Below are 19,362 nucleotides of genomic sequence, written 5' to 3'. Positions count from 1 at the left end.
CTTTGTCTATTTATCCTATTCATGCCCCTCATAATTTTGTAAACCTCTATAAGGTAATCCCTCAGCTTCCGCCGCTCCAGGGAAAACAGCCCCAGCCTGTTCAGCCTCTCCCTCTCGTTCAAATCCTCCAACCCTGGCAACATCCTTGTAAATCTTTTCTGAACCCTTTCAAGTTTCACAACATCTCTACAATAGAAAGGAGACCAGAATTGCACGCAATATTCCAACAGTGGCCTAACCAATGTCCTGTACAGCCACAACATGACCTCCCAACTCCTGTACTCAATACTCTGACCAATAAAGGAAAGCATACCAAACGCCTTCTTCACTATCCTATCTACCTGCGACTCCACTTTCAAGGAGCTATGAACCTGCACTCCAAGGTCTCTTTGTTCAGCAACACTCTCTAGGACCTTAGCATTACGTGTGTAAGTCCTGCTAAGATCTACTTTCGCAAAATGCAGCACCTCGCATTTATCTGAATTAAACTCCATCTGCCACTTCTCAGCCCATTGGCCCACCTGGTCCAGATCCTGTTGTAATCTGAGGTAACTCTCTTCGCTGTCCACTACACCTCCAATTTTGGTGTCACCTGCAAACTTACTAATTGTACCTCTTATGCTCGCATCCAAATCATTTATGTAAATGACAAAAAGTAGAGGACCCAGCACCGATCCTTGTGGCACTCCACTGGTCACAAACCTCCAGTCTGAAAAACAACCCTCCACCCACCACCCTCTGTCTTCTACCTTTGAGCCTGTTCTCTACCTAAATGGCTAATTCTCCCTGTATTCCTCAGTTCAACCCAAATAACTTCCTGGATGTATTTCCAGAAATATCCTCCATGAGTACAGCTGTAATGCTATCCTTTACCAAAAATGCCACTTCCCCCCTTCTCTTAACTCCCTTTCTGTCCTAATAGTTAAAATGATTTCTTCATCCTCAGTCCTAATACTCCTTTAGTACAGAACTGTCAGATATTTGTTCTCAGCAGTTTCTTTATTTCTTCATTTTTATGCCCTTATATTCTGTGTTTTGATTTACTTTTCTGTGTCTTATTATGGTGCTAGAGAGTGGCAACACTATAAAACACTTTTCACTGTGTTTTGTAACAAGATACATGTGACAATAAATAAATCAAATCAAATCAAATCAGTTCATATAACTCCAAGTTCTGACTATTAGACACAATGGCAGCTTCAACAGAATTACAAGAAAGCAAGCGACTTAAGAGCCCATTGAAAAACCAATTGGAGGACCGAGCATGTTCCTATTTCTGGTCATCGTTGTCTCACCACCACATCAGTAGGAGAATCAAGGGTCACGGGGAAAGGGCAGAAAAGGGAACAATAGAAAGGTCAGATCAGTCACGATCCTATTGAATGGTGGAGCAGATTCGAGGGACTGAATGGCCTTCACCTTTTCCTTTTTTTATGGTCATAACATGAGCACTGCCCCACTTAATGGAGGTGAATAAGCTCAAGGAAACTCTTAAAAGAATAAAGCTCTAACAATTCTCTCTGACTAAATGTCTCTGATCATTGGAGGATATCGCTATCCATCAACGGGTGGCACGGTGGTTCAGTGGTTATCACTGCTGCCTCACAGCGTCAGGGACCGGGTTCAATTCCCGCCTTGGGCAACTGACCGTGTGGAGTTTGCACATTCTCCCCGTGTCTGCGTGGGTTTTCTCCGGGTGCTCCGGTTTCCTCCCACAGTCCAAAGATGCGCAGGTTAGGTGAATTGGCCATGCTAAATTGCCAGTAGTGTTAGATGCAGGCGTAAATGTAGGGGAATGGGTCTGGGTGGGTTGTTGTTCGGAGGGTCGGTGTGGACTTGTTGGGCCGAAGGGCCTGTTTCCACACTGTAGGGAATCTAATCTAATCATCCATCAACCTCACTTCTAGACCAAACAATTTTAAGCTCTTGATTTCAGTCCGACCTGGGGTCATCATGTATTCATACATATATAGCCAGAACACATACAGCTACAGGAGTCTGTGACAATATAAGAAGAAAGCTTAACTGGATCGGAAAATCATTTTACATGTTTCACTAATATGCCCGTATGATAAAACTTACTTCCACTACCTCCCAAATGTTTTCCCCTCCCCATTTCCTGCAGAAACTACATTCTGTCAGTACCAGAGGCCACCAGTCCAATGTTCATGCAGCTATTTTTCGTGATGAAGGTAATTAGGGAGAACACACTGTTCATCTGAAAGCTAGCACAGCCTTACTCTCCCTGAGCATATTGAAAAAACCTGGAAGCAGTAACAGACCCACACCCTGACTTCATTCCTTCTCCTTCCACCCCACTTGCCTCCTACCCCCCTCCACACACACACACAAGCACACAATCCACTGTCAGACTCTGATAGTGATAAATTCACTCTTTGCAAACCACAAAATATTGATTCAGTTAATATTTTTTTCTGGACTGTATACCCCAGTTGCACAGTAGAAAGCCACAATTTGATTTAAACACTTCCTAATTTAATAAATTGTACTACAGGAAATTATTCTCATGAACTGAGTTTTAAAAGCTCCATAGATACCCAAACCACAGTAGCAGCTTTTCTGTTTGTCAGCTAAACTGAGCACCAAGAAATCTGGAACAACAATGGACAGGCAGTGAATTATTGTTGACGATGATTGCAAATCAGAGCACAAAGCACCCCCAAAGTATCCCCCTCCTTCCTCACGATATTAATTTGACACAGATAATTTTTTCTAACATTTTTAAGTAACATTTGGAAATGCATCAGTGCATCAAAAACTGTGAGGTCCAACAAGGGACAGATTAATCAATAACCATTAAAAGCACATTTACAGTGAGATACCTGTGTGCATTCTCTCGTGTACATATTCCACAGGTGTCTGAGAAGTTGCATTGTACATGGTGAATGGTTGACTGCTGAACAGATTGTCACAGTGCAAACTGTGGCACAGATTCTCCAGGAAGCGCAGAATGAAGACAATACTGTTGACTGCTGGCAGACTCAATGTGTGCTGTTCTCCATCAAACGATGCTAGAACAAAGAGATTTTCAGAGTCATAGTTGGGCTGGATTCCAAACTAGAGACACCAGTGTGTAACCCACTGCACCAGTCCCCTTTCAAAAGCAAAACAGGATTTATCTATTTCCATGATCTTGTTGGCTGAGTTTTTTTTTAAATGGTCTTTTCACACATTGGTCAAGATTACAAATACCAACTCACTTCGGAAAATACAATGAAAAAGAAGCGATAAATCTGTGGAAATTTTGAAATTGGTCCCCTTCCAAATGCTATCCACAGGTTATAATGTGTGACTGATGAGTTAGCAGTCAAGACACAGCCCCCAAACTAAACTGAAAATGCAGCCTGGAGGTTGTTAAAGAATATATGATGACCATGAGCTTTCAAGTAGTGATTTACATTTGTTTAGTTTACTTAATCTTTTATTTGCTCAGTTGATGACACCAATTAAGCAGAACCAATATACATTACAATATTTTAGAGTCACACATCATTAAAGCTTCTAATGTTGGTGCTGATAATGTTTCAGCTATTCAAGTACACCATGAGATCACAACATGATATTTGAATTGTGTAACTTCGCCAATGTAGACTTGATCAGTTTAAGGACCTCTTATGTACTCTATTATTGCATGAATTAATCTCAGAAGTCACATGACACAAGGTTATAATCCAACTGGTTTATTTGAAATCACAAACTTTCAGAGCACTGTTCCTTCGTCTAGTGTCAGTCCTCCTGACAAAAGGGCAGCTCGTCAAAAGCTTGTGGTTTCAAATAAATCTGATGGATTGTAACCTGGTGTCATGTGACTTCTGTCCTTGTCAACCCCAGTTCAACACCAGCACCTCCCCATCATGAATTCATTTCTTCATTGTTGTTCCTAAATGAGGTAATGTTAGCACAGAGGTTATGTCACTGAATTTATGAACCAATCTGGACTATTAGACCACGAAAATGAATTCCAATCTCACAACAGCAGCTGGAATCAGCAAACTCAGCAAAACAAACAGATCAGGAATAAAAAGTGAGCATCAGTGATACTGACCATGAAGCTATTGGATTGTCATAAAAGCACATCTGGTTCACTAATGTCCTTTAAGAAGGATATCTGAGATTGTTTCCTGGTCTGGCCTATGTTAAATGGGTTACTTTTCATGACTCTTCCCATACTCAATCCTATTTGTGTCAACCACACAAAAGCTGTTGTTTATGATGAAAACATTGCATTCCCATTATAAAAACATATTTAACTGATTTCATGCATGACCATTTGGGAGTGTACATTGCAGGGTAAACAAAGTGAGCAAGTTGATATTAATGCTGGGCAGATTCTTTGTGGAATGCTTCACAGATTAACACTGATAATGTTGACTGTTAGAAAGAAACATGAAAGCTGCCTGCACTGCACAGTTGAAAGAAGACTGAGTTTGGTGATCCCACAACTGGTGAGGGCACATTTGCCTTACATAAGGTTGCGATGCCTGTAACATCAAAGTCAGCACCTGCCTGCGTCAAAGGTGGCGCAGACCTAACAATCACAGGAAAAGGGAAAGAGAAGTTCTGCCAGATTACAGAGTGAGGTTTCAATTCTCAAGGGGGAAATGAAGTAATTATGTTAATCTTTTTGGACTCAAACAGAAACTCTGATTATAGTTCTCTTTGTGTTAAATGCTCTGTTTTGCTATTTGATTATTAGATCTCAGTAAAAAGAAAATTAAACTCTGAATTAGAAACAATGCTGTACCCTTTGTTGTTAACAAAACAAGACTTGTCTCTTCTTAAATAAAAATGGTAATACTTAAGCAGATCAAGTATCAGATAATTACTGCGTGAGTTTGGATGGATTATGAGCTAAATTTCAGAATGAACTATTTCAAGATGTGGCTCTATTGCTCCAGAAAAAAACACTTTGCTGATCTGATGGGATACTGGAAGGTAATTTGACAACACTAATGAATAATGTGCTCCACATTCTGTAACTTACTTATATTATGTCTTTTCCAGAGAGTGTGTGTGATGGGACAATATTCCTAGGCATCAGTAGCTCATAGAGTCATAGAGATGTACAGCATGGAAACAGACCCTTCTGTCCAACCCGTCCAAGCCGACTAGATATCCCAAACCAATCTAGTCCCACCTGCCAGCGCCCGGCCCATATCCCTCCAAACCTTTCCTATTCATATATCCATCCAACTGCCTCTTAAATGTTGCAATTGTACCAGCCTCCACCACTTCCTCTGGCAGCTCATTCCATACCCGTACCACCCTCTGCGTGAAAAAGTTGCCCCTTAGATTCCCTACAGTGTGGAAACAGGCCCTTTGACCCAACAGTCCACACTGACCCTCTGAAGAACAAGCCACCCAGACCCATTTCCCTTTGAATGATGCACCTAGCATTATGGGCAATTTAGCATGGCCAATTCACCTGACCTGCACATCTTTGGACTGTGGGAGGAAACCGGAGCACCCGGAGGACACGGGGAGAATGTGCAAACTCCACACAGACAGCCACCTGAGGCTGGAATCGAACCTCGGACTGTGAGGCAGCAGTGCTAACCACTGAGTCATCATGCCGCCCTTAGGTCTCTTTTATATCTATCCCCTCTCACCCTAAACCTATGCCCTCTAGTTCTGGACTCCCCACCCTCAGGGAAAAGACTTTGTCTATTTATCCTATCCATGCCCCTCATAATTTTGTAAACCTCCATAAGGTAACCCCTCAGCTTCCGACGCTCCAGTGAAAACAGCCCCAGCCTGTTCAGCCTCTCCCTCTCGTACAAATCCTGCAACCCTGGCAACATCCTTGTAAATCTTTTCTGAACCCTTTCAAGTTTCACAACATCTCTCCGATAGAAAGGAGACCAGAATTGCATGCCATATTCCAACAGTGGCCTAACCAATGTCCTGTACAGCCGCAACATGACCTGTACTCAATACTGTGACGAATGAAGGAAAGCATACCAAACGCCTTCTTCACTATCCTATCTACCTGCGACTCCATTTTCAAGGAGCTATGAACCTGCACTCCAAGGTATCTTTATTCAGCAACACTCCCTAGGACCTTACCATCATGTGTGTAAGTTCTGCTAAGATTTACTTTCCCAAAATGCTGCTTCTCGCATTTATCTGAATTAAACTCCATTTGCCACTTCTCAGCCCATTGGCCCATCTGGTCAAGATCCTGTTGTAATCTGAGGTAACCCTCTTCACTGTCTGCTAGACAAAGAAGTAAAACTGAAACATTTTAACTCTAACATCATTTTTAACAACAGGAAGGGGTGCCTGAGCACCTGGATACCTTATTTCAGGAGGTGCTCAGACACCTTAGGACAGGACTTTCTGATTTGGTTAAAGTTCAAAGACAGGAGAATGTGTCTACGAGTGGAGCAGGTAAGGGCACCCAGAGGACAGGTGCACCAAAGCAGCCTTTCCAATTGTCCAACAGGTAAGAGGTTTCCTCAGCCTTTTTTGAACGGAAGTGAGAACTGTAAGGCAGGTGATCTAACCAAGCATGGCACTATGGTACAGGAAATCATTTACATAGAGCAGCAAGAAGGAATATGGTGGTAGTACGGGACAGTATAGTGAGGCTGATTGACTGTTCTTTGCAGCACAGTGTGCAAGCAACAGTGTTGCTTGCCAGTGCCAAAGTTTAGGATAACTGCTTTGGGCTGGAGAACATGCAGTGAGATGCCAGGGTTGGAGGGTTTGAGCTACAGGGAGAAGCTGAATAGGCTGGGGCTGCTTTCCCTGGAGCGTCAGAGGCTGAGGGGTGACCTTATAGAGGTTCATAAAATCATGAGGGGTATGGATAGTGTAAATAGACAAGGTCTTTTCCCTGGATGGAAGAGCCCAGAACTAAAGAGCATAGGATTAGGGTGAGAGGGGACAAATTTAAAAGGGACCTAAGGGACAACTTTTTCACACACTGGGTGGTGTGTGTATGGCATGAGCTGCCAGAGGAAATGGTGGATGCTGGTACAATTACAAAATTTAAAAGGCACCTGGATGGGTATATGAATAGGAAGTGCTTAGAGGGGTATGGGCCAAGTGCTGGCAAATGGGACTAGATTGGGTTTGGATAGCTGGTCGGCATGGATGAGTTGGAACGAAGAGTCTGTTTCCGTGCTGTACATCTCTATGACTCGATCACTCTATAAATGGGAGGATCCAGAGTTTATGGTCTACACCAATATCAATGACATAGGTAGAACTATGAAGTGCTGATGGAGTGCGAGAAGATAGAGACTAAATTTACTACCTAAACCACGTGCAACTTACATAGGATGAACAGATTAAAGAAGTAACTACATAGCTCACAATCTAGTGAGACCATATGGAAGTAGAGAGGGGTTAAAACTAAATAGTTGGGGCAAAGAATCGAGGTCATGTCAATGTAACAAGTCAAGGGAATGGAGGCCAGCTTAAAATCAACATAATACTGTGACAAGTGAATGGCAAGAATGTGATGAAAAGTCAGAGAGAAAAACATTCATGAAAATACCTGCAGTCAAAATGAGATGGTAGAAAGCTGACAAAAAAAACTAAAAGCTTTGTGCCTGAATATGTTTAGCATTCACAATAAAGTTAATGAATTGATTGTGCACATTGAAATTAATAATTATGATCTGATAACCATTATGGAGACATGGTTGCTGGACAACAAGGATTACAATCTAAATATTATGGGGTATATGATATTCAAGAAGAACAGGAAGCTATGTAAAGGCAGAGGAGTAGCATGACTACTCAAAGATGCAATAATTAGAGATGATCTTGGTTCAGGAGTTTAGAATGTGGAATCTCTTTCAGTGAAGATGAGGAACGCTCAGGAAAATAAGTGACTTGTGGGAGTTTAGAGGCACAGTATAGAAATACAAATCACAATTTATGGAGTTTAATGCGGACAAGTGTGAGGTGATTCACTTTGGTCGGAGTAACCGGAATGCAAAGTACTGGGCTAATGGTAAGATTCTTGGTAGTGTAGATGAGCAGAGATCTCAGTGTCCAGGTACACAGATCCTTGAAAGTTGCCACCCTGGTTGACAGGTTTGTGAAAAAGGCATACAGTGTTTTAGCTTTTATTAATAGAGGAATCGAGTTCCAGAACCACGAGGTTATGCTGCAGCTGTACAAAACTCTGGTGCGGCTGCACTTGGAGTATTGTGTACAGTTCTGGTCACTGCATTATAAGAAGGATGTGAAAGCTTTGGAAAGGGTGCAGAGGACATTTACTAGGATGTTGCCTGGTATGGAGGGAAGGTCTTATGAGGAAAGGCTGAGGAACTTGAGGTTTTTTTTGTTAGAGAGAAGAAGGTTGAGAGGTGATTTAATAGAGACATACAAGATAATCAGAGGGTTAGATTGGGTGGACAGGGAGAGCCTTTTTCCAAGTATGGTGATGGCGAGCACGAGGGGGTACAGCTTTAAATTGAAGGGGTGATAGATATAGGACAGATGTCAGAGGTAGTTTCTTTACTCAGAGAGTAGGAAGGGTATGGAATGCTTTGCCTGCAACGGTAGTAGTTTCGCCAACTTTAAGTACATTTAAGTCATCATTGGGCAAGCATATGGACGCACATGGAATAGTGTACGGTAGATGGGCTTCAGATTGGTATGACAGGTCGGTGCAACATCGAGGGCCGAAGGGCCTGTACTGCGCTGTAATGTTCTATGTTCTAATTTCGGATGAATCGTAAAGGAAGAAAACTGGATAAAACAGATTGATCAGTGCAGCCTTATTAAGGAGTTCATAAATGCTTTTGAGAACATTTCTTAGAGCAGCATGTCAGGAACTTACCAGAGAGTAACTGAAGTGACTTGGAATTGTTTCATGGACAGGAATAATTAATGCCTTCAAAGTTGTCCCAAAGGGCCTGTTTCCACACACTAGGGATTCTCAATAAAGGCATCTTAAGGCAGCAGTGATCATAATAGAATTTAATTTTACATGAAGTTTGCAGTAACTGTTGGTTGCTTGTTTTTAAAAACTGAGACACTCCCTTTCATAATGCTCTGTTTTTAAAACAGTCCTTTTCCCATTACTGTCCAAAATACAGAAAAATAAAAGATTTGGTCTTTATAGCAGAATAAGTGTGGGGCTTCAATGTGGCAGCACCACAATGGACTGAGCTGGTCAAGTCCTATAGGACACAACTGTGAGACATGATCTATGGGAGATGATGAAGAAATCGACCAAACAGAGAAACATATTTGACTGTATCCTTACTAACCTGCCTGCCACTGATGTATCTGTCCATTCCTGAAGAAGGGTTCATGCCCGAAACGTCGATTCTCCTGCTCCTTTGATGCTGCCTGACCTGCTGTGCTTTTCCAGCAACACATTTTCAGCACGACTGTACTTAAGCTAGCTCAGCTTTCATGCCCTTATATTAATTTATAACACTAATCTTAGATTCACTCTTCTCCCTTTTAAATTGAATGTAAAATGTTGTGGTCATTGCTACCTCTAAAGTCATAAATTAATAGTGTTGCATTATGCAATACTAAGGCTATTATAACTTGTTCCCTGTGACTTTTTGGTTTTGCTCTCATTATTTTCTCCTTTTCACTAATTGCCATTTCTATGAATTTTATATCCCAATCTCTCATTTACTACCATTAGCACTTCCTTTGTCCTTTCAGCACCTTCACAACCTGTTCCATTTCCTCCTCCTCTCCCTCTGTCAATATCATAAAAAAGCATTAATCCCTTTTTGAAGAATTCACAACTAACTCAAAACATTAGCTGTATTTTTTCTCCCCACAGATGCTGCCAGATCTGCTGAGTTTCTCCAACATTTTCTATTTTCATTCCTGATTTCTAATATGTGGTTTCTAATCGTTCCTTAGAGAAGTACATTCTGGAACCTGTCTCAAATGTATTCTATTAATTCCTCATCCACGTTAGTATTGCTAAAATCATGTTTCCAGTTTCTATATAGAATAAAATCAACCAGGACCCTTGACTTTCCTTTATCATGTGCACCAATATTTTTTTCTTGTATGCTTTGTCTGAAATCGTGGTTATACTTCAGGGCCCTGTACCCTGGTTTCTTGCTCCTTCTATTCTCCACCCACTCTGATGCTACTTCCTGATCTCCCGAACCAAGCTCATCTCTACTGATTGCTCAATACCATCCTTGATGAACAGTACTACCCTTCCACTTTTACCTAGCTTCTTATTCTTCATGGATATCACATGCCCGTCAATATTCTGAACTCAATTCTTGCCATCCTCCAGCCACACCTCTGTACTAGCTATTGGATAATATTTATTTACTTCAATGGGCATAATTCATTGACTATGATATGAATGTTCCACATATTCAGATAGAAAGCTTGTTGTTTTGTGCTTTAATTACCTTTGTATCATCTTGTCTTGACTATTGGTGCATTCTTAGGTTTATTGTCTCTGACCTTCATTTCCCATGTTACGATTTTGCTCTCCTACCTTGGCTCCACCCCTTGACTTATTCAGGCTACCCAAGCTTCATTCCTCACTCCATTGTTTAAAGGCCTCTCTACTTCCCTAGCGATACAGTTTACTAGAATACTAGATCCCAGCACAGTTTAGGTGCAGACCATCCCAATTATACAATGCCCACTTTCCCCAGTTCTCATCTAAGTGCCCCTCCACCTGGAACTCATTTCTCCCACACCATTATTTGCAAACAAGATATATTGGGGAAAGTACAAAAGATCAGGCAATATCTATGGAGAGAAATAGAGCTAATAGTCTGGATGTTACATGCCTCCCCCACCAAAAACATACCTGGCAGGAGCATGTAATATAGGCTGGGTAGTTAATCAACCACCTTCCCACCCTCTCCTGAGCTCACCTCCACAATACAGTGGGTGAGCAAGCACCAAAATTATTTAGGGTCAACTTAGCTTGTTTAAAGCTCAGTTGACCCCGATATCACACTGCCATGCCATAAAGTGGCTGTTGTGGGCAGGTAAGCACAAGTGGCATTCTCATTTTTTACAAAAAAGGCATTTAAAACAGTGAGAAATATTAGGGTTTTACTTTTGGGTTTGCTACTTATCAGGAGATATCGTCAAGAAAAGTACCCTCTTCCTTCCTGGGTTCTGTACTCACTGATACACTACACACACACATAGTTGACTGACTAAATATATTGTCTTGTCTTCATGATACAGAGGAAGCGACGGAAGGTGAGGCAAGTACCTTTATACTGGAATGTCACATGTATTGATGTCCTGTAACTGTCCTAAAGCTAAACTGCCTATGCACTGTTCATCAAGGATGGTGTTGTGCAATCAGTAGAGATGGCCTTGGTTCAGGAGATCAGGATGTAGCAACATAGTACAATATCTCCCATTTTCCCTTAATGAATGGGAACATTTTACTCAATAAACATATACAATGATGTACGTAGATATATTGTCTCGATACATTGTGTACTTTCTATATATTCAGATAACAACTTGGTAGATTTTCAGCATGAAAATGTGTTGCTGGAAAAGCGCAGCAGGTCAGGCAGCATCCAAGGAACAGGAGAATCGACGTTTCGGGCATCAGCCCTTCTTCAGGAAGAAGGGCTGATGCCCGAAACGTCGATTCTCCTGTTCCTTGGATGCTGCCTGACCTGCTGCGCTTTTCCAGCAACACATTTTCAGCTCTGATACTCCAGCATCTGCAGTCCTCACTTTCTCCTCGTAGATTTACAGCATGACCACATGTAGTCCTTTGCAGTTTACATGACTTGATGGTTTAGCTGCACTTTGCGGTGTGCTATCTGCCATCATGGATGGAGGTGTACTATTTCTCACTGATGTGTGGTCATTTTCTGGCATGATATCCTCAGAATCTGAATCACCTGCGTGTGATGGGTGGATAATGATGTACTGTTGAGACATGTCACCTGTGTCTTTGCAGACTTTGACCATTACTCATTACAATGTATATGACCAAGACAGGAGACAAAATCTCGAACTTTGAAGCATTGTCCTGATTCAAGACTGTCAGTGTGCTTGCTTATCATGTCATTTTCTCCCTTCATTCCAACAATATATTGTTCATATGTAGTTGGCTGGTGAGCATGTGTGGGACAGAAGACCCATGTTGATATGTGTCCTAAACATGTTGGTGAGGGTAAACTTACCTGAAGAAACAGCATGTGGATTTAACATAACTATCTGAAAATCTTGGCAAATAGCTCTGCATTTCATGGTCATGGGTTTTACAATATGAACAGTGCTTTCTGAGAGACCAGTTGACTGATGATAGTGAGATAATATATTAATAAATGCCTCATTCCCTATAAATGTACATCACTAATGCACTGTGGAATATTGTCAGACACAATTTGTTGAGGAGCACTGAACATAGTGAATATGGCAGTGAATGTGTCAACAACCATTGCACTGGTGATATCCTTGATTTGTTGTAGAAAAAGGAATTTGGTGAAATGGTCAGTTATCAGAATATAATAATGTCCCTGTTGATGAAAATATCAGTAACAATTTTGCACAGTGGCACCAAAGGAATCGTGTGTGGATGAAGAGCTTCTCTCAATATTTGAGGTTGATGCAATAGATGTTCCATATGACTTGATTAAATTATCAAAGATCTTATTAATAAGGTAAAACATAGAGTCAGATACCGATCTCAAGGTTTCTTTGTGTCCATGTGACCTATATGCATGTGGTCTGGTATGTTTTGATGTAGCACTTGTGGAATTATGATTGGCTTTCACTTGAAGATTACATTCTTGGAGATTCCTAAAACATCTTGGAATGAGCAGGCTGAAGCTATTTGCTTGTGAACCTGTTTGAAGTGTTCAGGCCACCCACCAATGATGATCTTTTTCAGGTGTTGCTTCTGGTCATCATTTGATGGAGCTCACTGAATCTGCTCCGCTCGGCTGTGACCAAAATGAATATGATCCACATTGCCATCTTGACATTTGGTGTTGGAACTGACAAACTTGTTACCTCTTGTGCAGACTGGCAAACCAATAGAAGGTCCATCTGTTGTGATTATATAACAGGTTCAGCCTGTAGTGTCCACTTACTGGCACTAACTACCAACCATGACTAGCTTTCAGTGCCAGCTTACTGCCATCATGATGTGGTTTATGGTTTTCTATGTATTAGTTCTTGTAACGTATACAATAAAGACTGGGTAATGTTCGATTAGAATCCTTGAAGTTCATTTATATTACATTTATATTACATTACAATAACAAACACTGATACCCAAAGTCTGAGTTCTGTGCTTCCTCAAGTCACTTCACCTGATGAAGGAGCAGCGCTTTGAAAGCTTGTGATTTCAAATAAACCCGTTGAACTATAACCCGGTGTCACGTGTGACTTCTGACTTGTCCTCATGTTACTGAACATTACACACTGTAAAGCTGGCTGACTGACTGAAGCCACTATGCTAACTCCATGACACACACAGATAGAGAGAGAGAGAGAGAGAGAGACTAAGGTGATCTGATATCTTTTAATCAAAATGGCACAGGCTGTGATGTCATGTGACACTTTTAAAGGTACAGTACAGGTATAGTAATAAACCCATGCCATACTGCAACAAATACATATTTGCTTTTTTTTAGTGCTGCTGTGAAGTATTTTGTGTCATTTCATTTTGCTAAGTATGCCTTATCAAATAAGTTGTTGAACCTCAAGGTCTACTACATTTTATTAGCCTTGCAAGGAAAATTCATTCAGTCTCTGTGCAAGATCTTAATTATAAATTAGACAAAGCAAGTTAGAAGTCAATGTTTAACATTCATTGTCTCGTCTTTTCTATAAAGCAAAGTAGTTCCAATGTATGAAACAGCTGCAACTTCCATTCTTTTGGAATTCTCTCATTTTTAACAATTGACAGGCTTGGCTTCCTTGGAATCATCAGGTCGAAGCTGTCACTTGTCATATGTATCAAATCCATGCCCATTTATTAAATAATTGGATGCAATTTCATCCCTAATCAAGTACCCTGGCTAACAACTGTCATCTGTGCCTTTATTTTTCCTGGCAGACTAGGAGAAGGAGAATAGCTACATCATTAATAAATGTTACTGAAAGACATTGAGTGAGTATATAAAAAGAAGCAGGGGGTCAAAGCTGCCAAAATTTCTGAAATTAAACAAAATGACAAAATCCATGAGGTGCCTTAGAGTAAAATGCAAAGTCAAAATTGGGAGGGAGTTATCTCCTGCAAAATCACGCAGGTTTTAAGATTAACATAGTAATAAATTTACTATTATTAGATTAATTGGCTTCATAAGAAATAGGAACTTGAGTAGGCCACGCAGCCCATTGAGTATTTTACTATTTGATACAGTCAAGACTGATTCAACCTTAACTCCATTTCGTTATCAAGTCCCCACATCCCTTGATTGTCCTGAAGTCCAAAAATCATTTTATCGGAACTTTGAATATATTAAGCTCCATTGCTCTCTTAGGTTCATAGATTGAACAGTGCAGTTTTGGCTACAGATCTCTCTAACGTCTGGCACAATTCCTATTGCCTGCCTGTTGAAATGCATTTAAGAGACAGCATGGAATCATCGAATCCCTGCAGTGTGGAAGGAGGCCATCTGGCTCATTGAGTCCGAACCAAACCCTCTGAACAGCATCCCATTCAGACCTAGACTCCTATCATATACCCGTAATCTCATACTTTCCATGGCTAATCCAACTAGCCTACACATCCCTGAACACTGTGGACAATTTTAGCATAGCCAATCGGTCTAACCTGCACATCTTTTGATTGATCTGCCTTTTTTAGAACTATTTTGTGGGATGCGAGTATTGCTGGTAAGGCCAGTATTTTGTGGTCTGGCCTTACTTACCTTGAACATGGTGGCTTTAGGCCATTTCAAGTCAGTCACATTGCTGTAGGTCTGGAACATAAAAATATTAGAACAGAGTAGGCCATTCAGCCCATTCAGTCAGCTCTGCCACACCCCCACACTGTCCCTTTGTCCAATTATATCCCTGACAGATTTCAAAACACCAGTATTGACATTGAACATGCTCAATGATAGAGCTTTACCTGGTCTATAAAGTAGAAGATTCCAAAGGTTCAAAACCCTCTGAGTAAAAAGCTATTCTCCTCATCTTTTTTCCTAAATGACTTCCTTCTGATTTTGAAACTGTGTTCCATGGTTACAGACTCCCCAATAAGGGGAAACACCTTAACTGCATCTATCCTATCTATTCCTTTATTTACATTGTCGACTTCAATGGGATCATGTCTTATAATAAGTCACACTTAGGCCAGACCAGGTTAGAGTAGAACATTGCCTTCTCTAAAAGGCCTCAGCAATTCTGATGGATTTTTACCACAATCAATAATACTTTCATGGTCACCATTATTGATAACTAATGTTCAATTCCCGATTTTTAAAAAATCTATTTGTAATTTAGATTTCAGCAGCTGTCATGATGGGATTGAGAAACAGAGAGTTTTTAAAAGCACGGAAAGAGATCCTTCAGCACATCGGGTCCATGCTGGTCATCAAATATTCATCTATTCTAAACTCATTTTGCAGCTCTTGGCCCATAGCATTGTGTGCTATGGTGTTTCAAGTGCTCATCTAAATAGTTCTCAAAAATATTACAGATTTCCACCTATGTCACCCTTTCAGGTAGTGAAATCCAGATGCCTATATGCCTCTGGGTGAAAAAACGTCCTCAAATTCCTTCTAAACCTCCTGCTCCCTACCTTAAAACTGTGCTCCCCCCTGCTTATTGACCCGTCCATTAAAGCGATAAGGTTCTCCCCTACCTTCCCTGTCCAAGCCTGTCAGAACTTTGAACTCTGTTCTGAGGAAGATAACCAAAGCTTATCCTGTCTTTCTTCAGGCTGAATCCTTTAGCCAAGGCCACATTCTACAATCTCCTCTGAAACATTTCTAGTGCAATCATATTCTTCCTATAGTGTGGCAGCCAGTACTGCACACAGTACTCCAGCTATAGCCTAACTAATATCATGTAAAGCTCAATTGTAACCTATCGTCCCCTGTGCTCATTGTCTTGATTAATAAAGACAATTGTGCCATATGCCTTCTTATCCATCTCATCAGCCTGACATGTTGCCTTCAATGATATATGGACATGCAGATCAAAATCCTTCTGATCCTCTGTACTTCCTAGAGACTACCGTTCATTGTGGACTTCCTTGCCTTGTTAGTCAGGCATCACTTCACTCTTTTAAAATTAAATTCCACTTGCCACCATTCAACCTATCTGATCAGCCTATCTGCAGCATTCTGTAATTTAAAGCTTTCCTCCTCAATATTAACTACATGACTAAATTTCATTACATAGTAAAACTTACTGAATATAACACTTACAATCATATTAATGTATATGAGGGACTCAACATTAACCCTGTTGTATGACACTGGATACAGATTTCCAGTCACTAACAAACCCTTCAACCATCACCCTCTGCTTCCTGTCACTTGGCAGTTTGGATACAAATTTGTCAAATTTCTCTGGATCCCATGGGCTCTTAGCTCCTACCGAGTCCACCATATGAGACCTGGTCACAAGTCTTACTGATGTCCATGTAGATTACAGCAATGGCACTACTCTCGTTTATACACTTGGTAACCACCTCAAAAAAAATCAATCAAATTTTTTAGACAAGGGATGGGCAATAAATACCGGCCAGCCCACAATCCCAAGAGTGAATTAAAGAAAATAGTCAAACTCACTTGTAATAAAGACCAAAATAGTATTTCCCTCCTAATTATTTGGCTGTTAACTTTGGGTCACTCATGGACACCAAAGTGCCATGAAATTTCACCATTGCCTATCCTTCTGCTCTTTAAGAAATACTTTGTGATTGAAATGTATTGCTCCATGTAATAAGTATGGGGGCGGTGTCTGCAGTGGTGTCTGATTCCCTGACCCCACCAAGGGGAAACCTTATGATCATCTCAACAAAGAATTGGAGTAGGCCATTCGGCCCTCTGAGCCTGCTCTGCCATTCAATTGGATCATGGCTGATCTGATTTTAAACTCAACTCTACATTCCTGCTTCCTCCCATAACCTTTCATCCCTTGATCATCAAGAATCTGTCAAGCTCGGCCTTAGAAGTATTTAAAGATTCTACATCCATTGCCTTTTGAGGAAGGAATTCCACAGACTCACAGACCTGAGATAAAAAAACAAATTGCTCATGTCTGTCTTAAATAGGGAAACCCCTCATTTTTAAAGCATGCCGCACATTCCAGGTTCTCCCACAAGAGGAGAGTTAGATTAAACATCAATCAGGTAGTTAGGAGCTGAACCAGTGAGCTGCTCGGCCATTCGTGGGCCTCAATGCTGACGTCCCAAATTGCCAGAAGCTTCAAGCTAATCAGAGACCAGCAATTACTGTGCATGAGTGATCATTGATGGAGACCTAAGCTTCAGCGATTAGACAGCAAGAAGTGGCCACCCCTTTGTCCCCTAGTCCATAACTGGTCAAATTGGCATGTCCCTGACTTGATTGGCAGGTTGTCCTTTTAGGAAGTCAGTCACTTTTATTGTCTACCAAAAGGGTAATCAGGACTGAGGTGAGGAGAAATTTTAACATGCAGAGAGTGGTGACTCTGTGGAATTTGCTACCACAGAAAACAGTCAAGGCCAAAAAACTGTGTGGTTTCAAAAAGGAATTGGATATAACACTTGGGGTTAAGGGGATCACAAGGTATGGGGGAAAAGAGGGAACAGGGTACTGAGTTAGATAATCAGCCACAGCTTTTATGGGTAGTAGAGCAGGCTCAAAGGGCTATCAAAGGCTGGCAGTGAGTAGAGGCCCTTAAGCAGCTGTTAATTGTCAACTTAACTTGTGGCGAGCACTTAATTGCTGACGTGGTGAGGAGGAAGCAAGTGTGTACATTGCAAACTCATCCAATTAAGAAGCTGCTTTTGCCATCTTTCTCACCACCTCCAGAAAGGGGATACTCATACCTTCTGTTTCTGCTTTTCCTACCAACCAGGATCACCTCACATCTCTTCACACTGTATTCCATCTGCCCACGTTTTTGCCAATTCACTTACTCTCTTAAAATCTCCTTGAAGCAATTTTGCATTCCCCTCACAGCTTACACTCCCATCTAATTTTGTGTCATCTACAAACTTTAAAATAATACATTTCATGGCCACATCTGAAACATTGATATAAATTGTGAAGAAGATGCATGTATAATAATCATAACAACTTCTTTTAAGTAAATTAATAACTAGTAATTGATAATAAAGGGGAAAAATTAAAATTGCTATGTTTGTTCACTTCCATTTCATAACTTATTGAACTGTAATGGTCAACCCAGATCTCTAAAGTGTTTCTATGAGGATTGCATTACTGTTTGAGATTACTTTCACAAACTGCCACTAGATATGATTTGGAGATGCCAGTGTTGGACTGGGGTGTACAAAGTTAAAAATCACACAACAGCAGGTTATAGTCCAACAAGTTTAATTGGAAGCACACTAGCTTTCGGAGCAACGGTCCTTCATCAGGTGGTAGTGGAGGGCTCAATCCTAACACACAGAATTTATAGCAAAAATTTACAGCGTGATATAACTGAAATTATACATTGAACAATCGATTGCCTGTTAAGCCTTTCATCTGTTAGAATACAGTGATAGTTTCACTTCTTTCATGTGTAAATCACAAAACCTTTTTTTTAAGTTGCATTCTTGGGTTAGCTGTTAACAATGGTGATAGCTAGATAATATGTTGAAGGTGTTGGCCCCCTGTGTTCTCTGTCTATGCCATGATTCTAATCTAAAAAGTGAGATAACGGAGTTTTACATAAATTCATACAGTTTTGAGCTCAGAGTTTTACATGAATGCATGCAGTTTTTGAGCAAAGTACAATGTAACTCTGCAAGTACAAATTCACCCCACAAAATATATGTGTGCATGTGGGTCTTTGTCTGTCTGTGTCTGTCTGTCTGTCTGGGTTGGGGGTTGTGAGTGTGAGAAAGTGTATATGTGTGTGTGTAGTGAGTGCAGAGTGTCTTAAGTCTGTGAGGGGGTGCATGTGTGAGTGTGGAAGTGTGTGTGTCTGTAAGGGTGTGTGTGGGTGTCTGTCTCAACAGACAGGAGGGTTCCCTCCCAGTTGGGAACACTTCAGTAGTCCAGGACATTCAGCCTCGGACCTTCGGGTGACCATCCTCCAAGGTGGACTTCGGGACTGGCAGCAGAGAAAAGTGGCCGAGCGGAGGCTGATAGCTAAGTTCGGTACCCATAGGGAGGGCCTCAATCGGGATCTTGGGTTCATGTTACATTACAGGTGACCACCATTGCACTATACACACACACAGATACTCCTATGCAAACACACTCTCACACACACACA

General features: G+C 41.1%; 1 protein-coding gene across 2 annotated transcripts in view; it reads right to left on the bottom strand.

The window, feature by feature from the left end:
* Positions 1 to 19,362, bottom strand: part of scml4 (Scm polycomb group protein like 4) — a 125,824-nt gene that overhangs the window by 38,351 nt on the left and 68,111 nt on the right. Inside the window, exon 5 of one of the 2 annotated variants that reach the window (XM_072552493.1) lies at positions 2,844 to 3,032. The exons of the other annotated variant lie outside the window; for it this stretch is intronic. Within the exon in view, the coding sequence (XP_072408594.1) occupies positions 2,844 to 3,032 (189 nt within the window). The remainder of the gene's footprint in view (positions 1 to 2,843; positions 3,033 to 19,362) is intronic. 2 annotated transcript variants of the gene reach the window in all.

Source organism: Chiloscyllium punctatum, chromosome 3 (genome assembly GCF_047496795.1).
Source record: "Chiloscyllium punctatum isolate Juve2018m chromosome 3, sChiPun1.3, whole genome shotgun sequence".
Lineage (NCBI taxonomy): Eukaryota > Metazoa > Chordata > Chondrichthyes > Orectolobiformes > Hemiscylliidae > Chiloscyllium > Chiloscyllium punctatum.
This window is presented reverse-complemented; position numbering and strand designations above follow the sequence as displayed.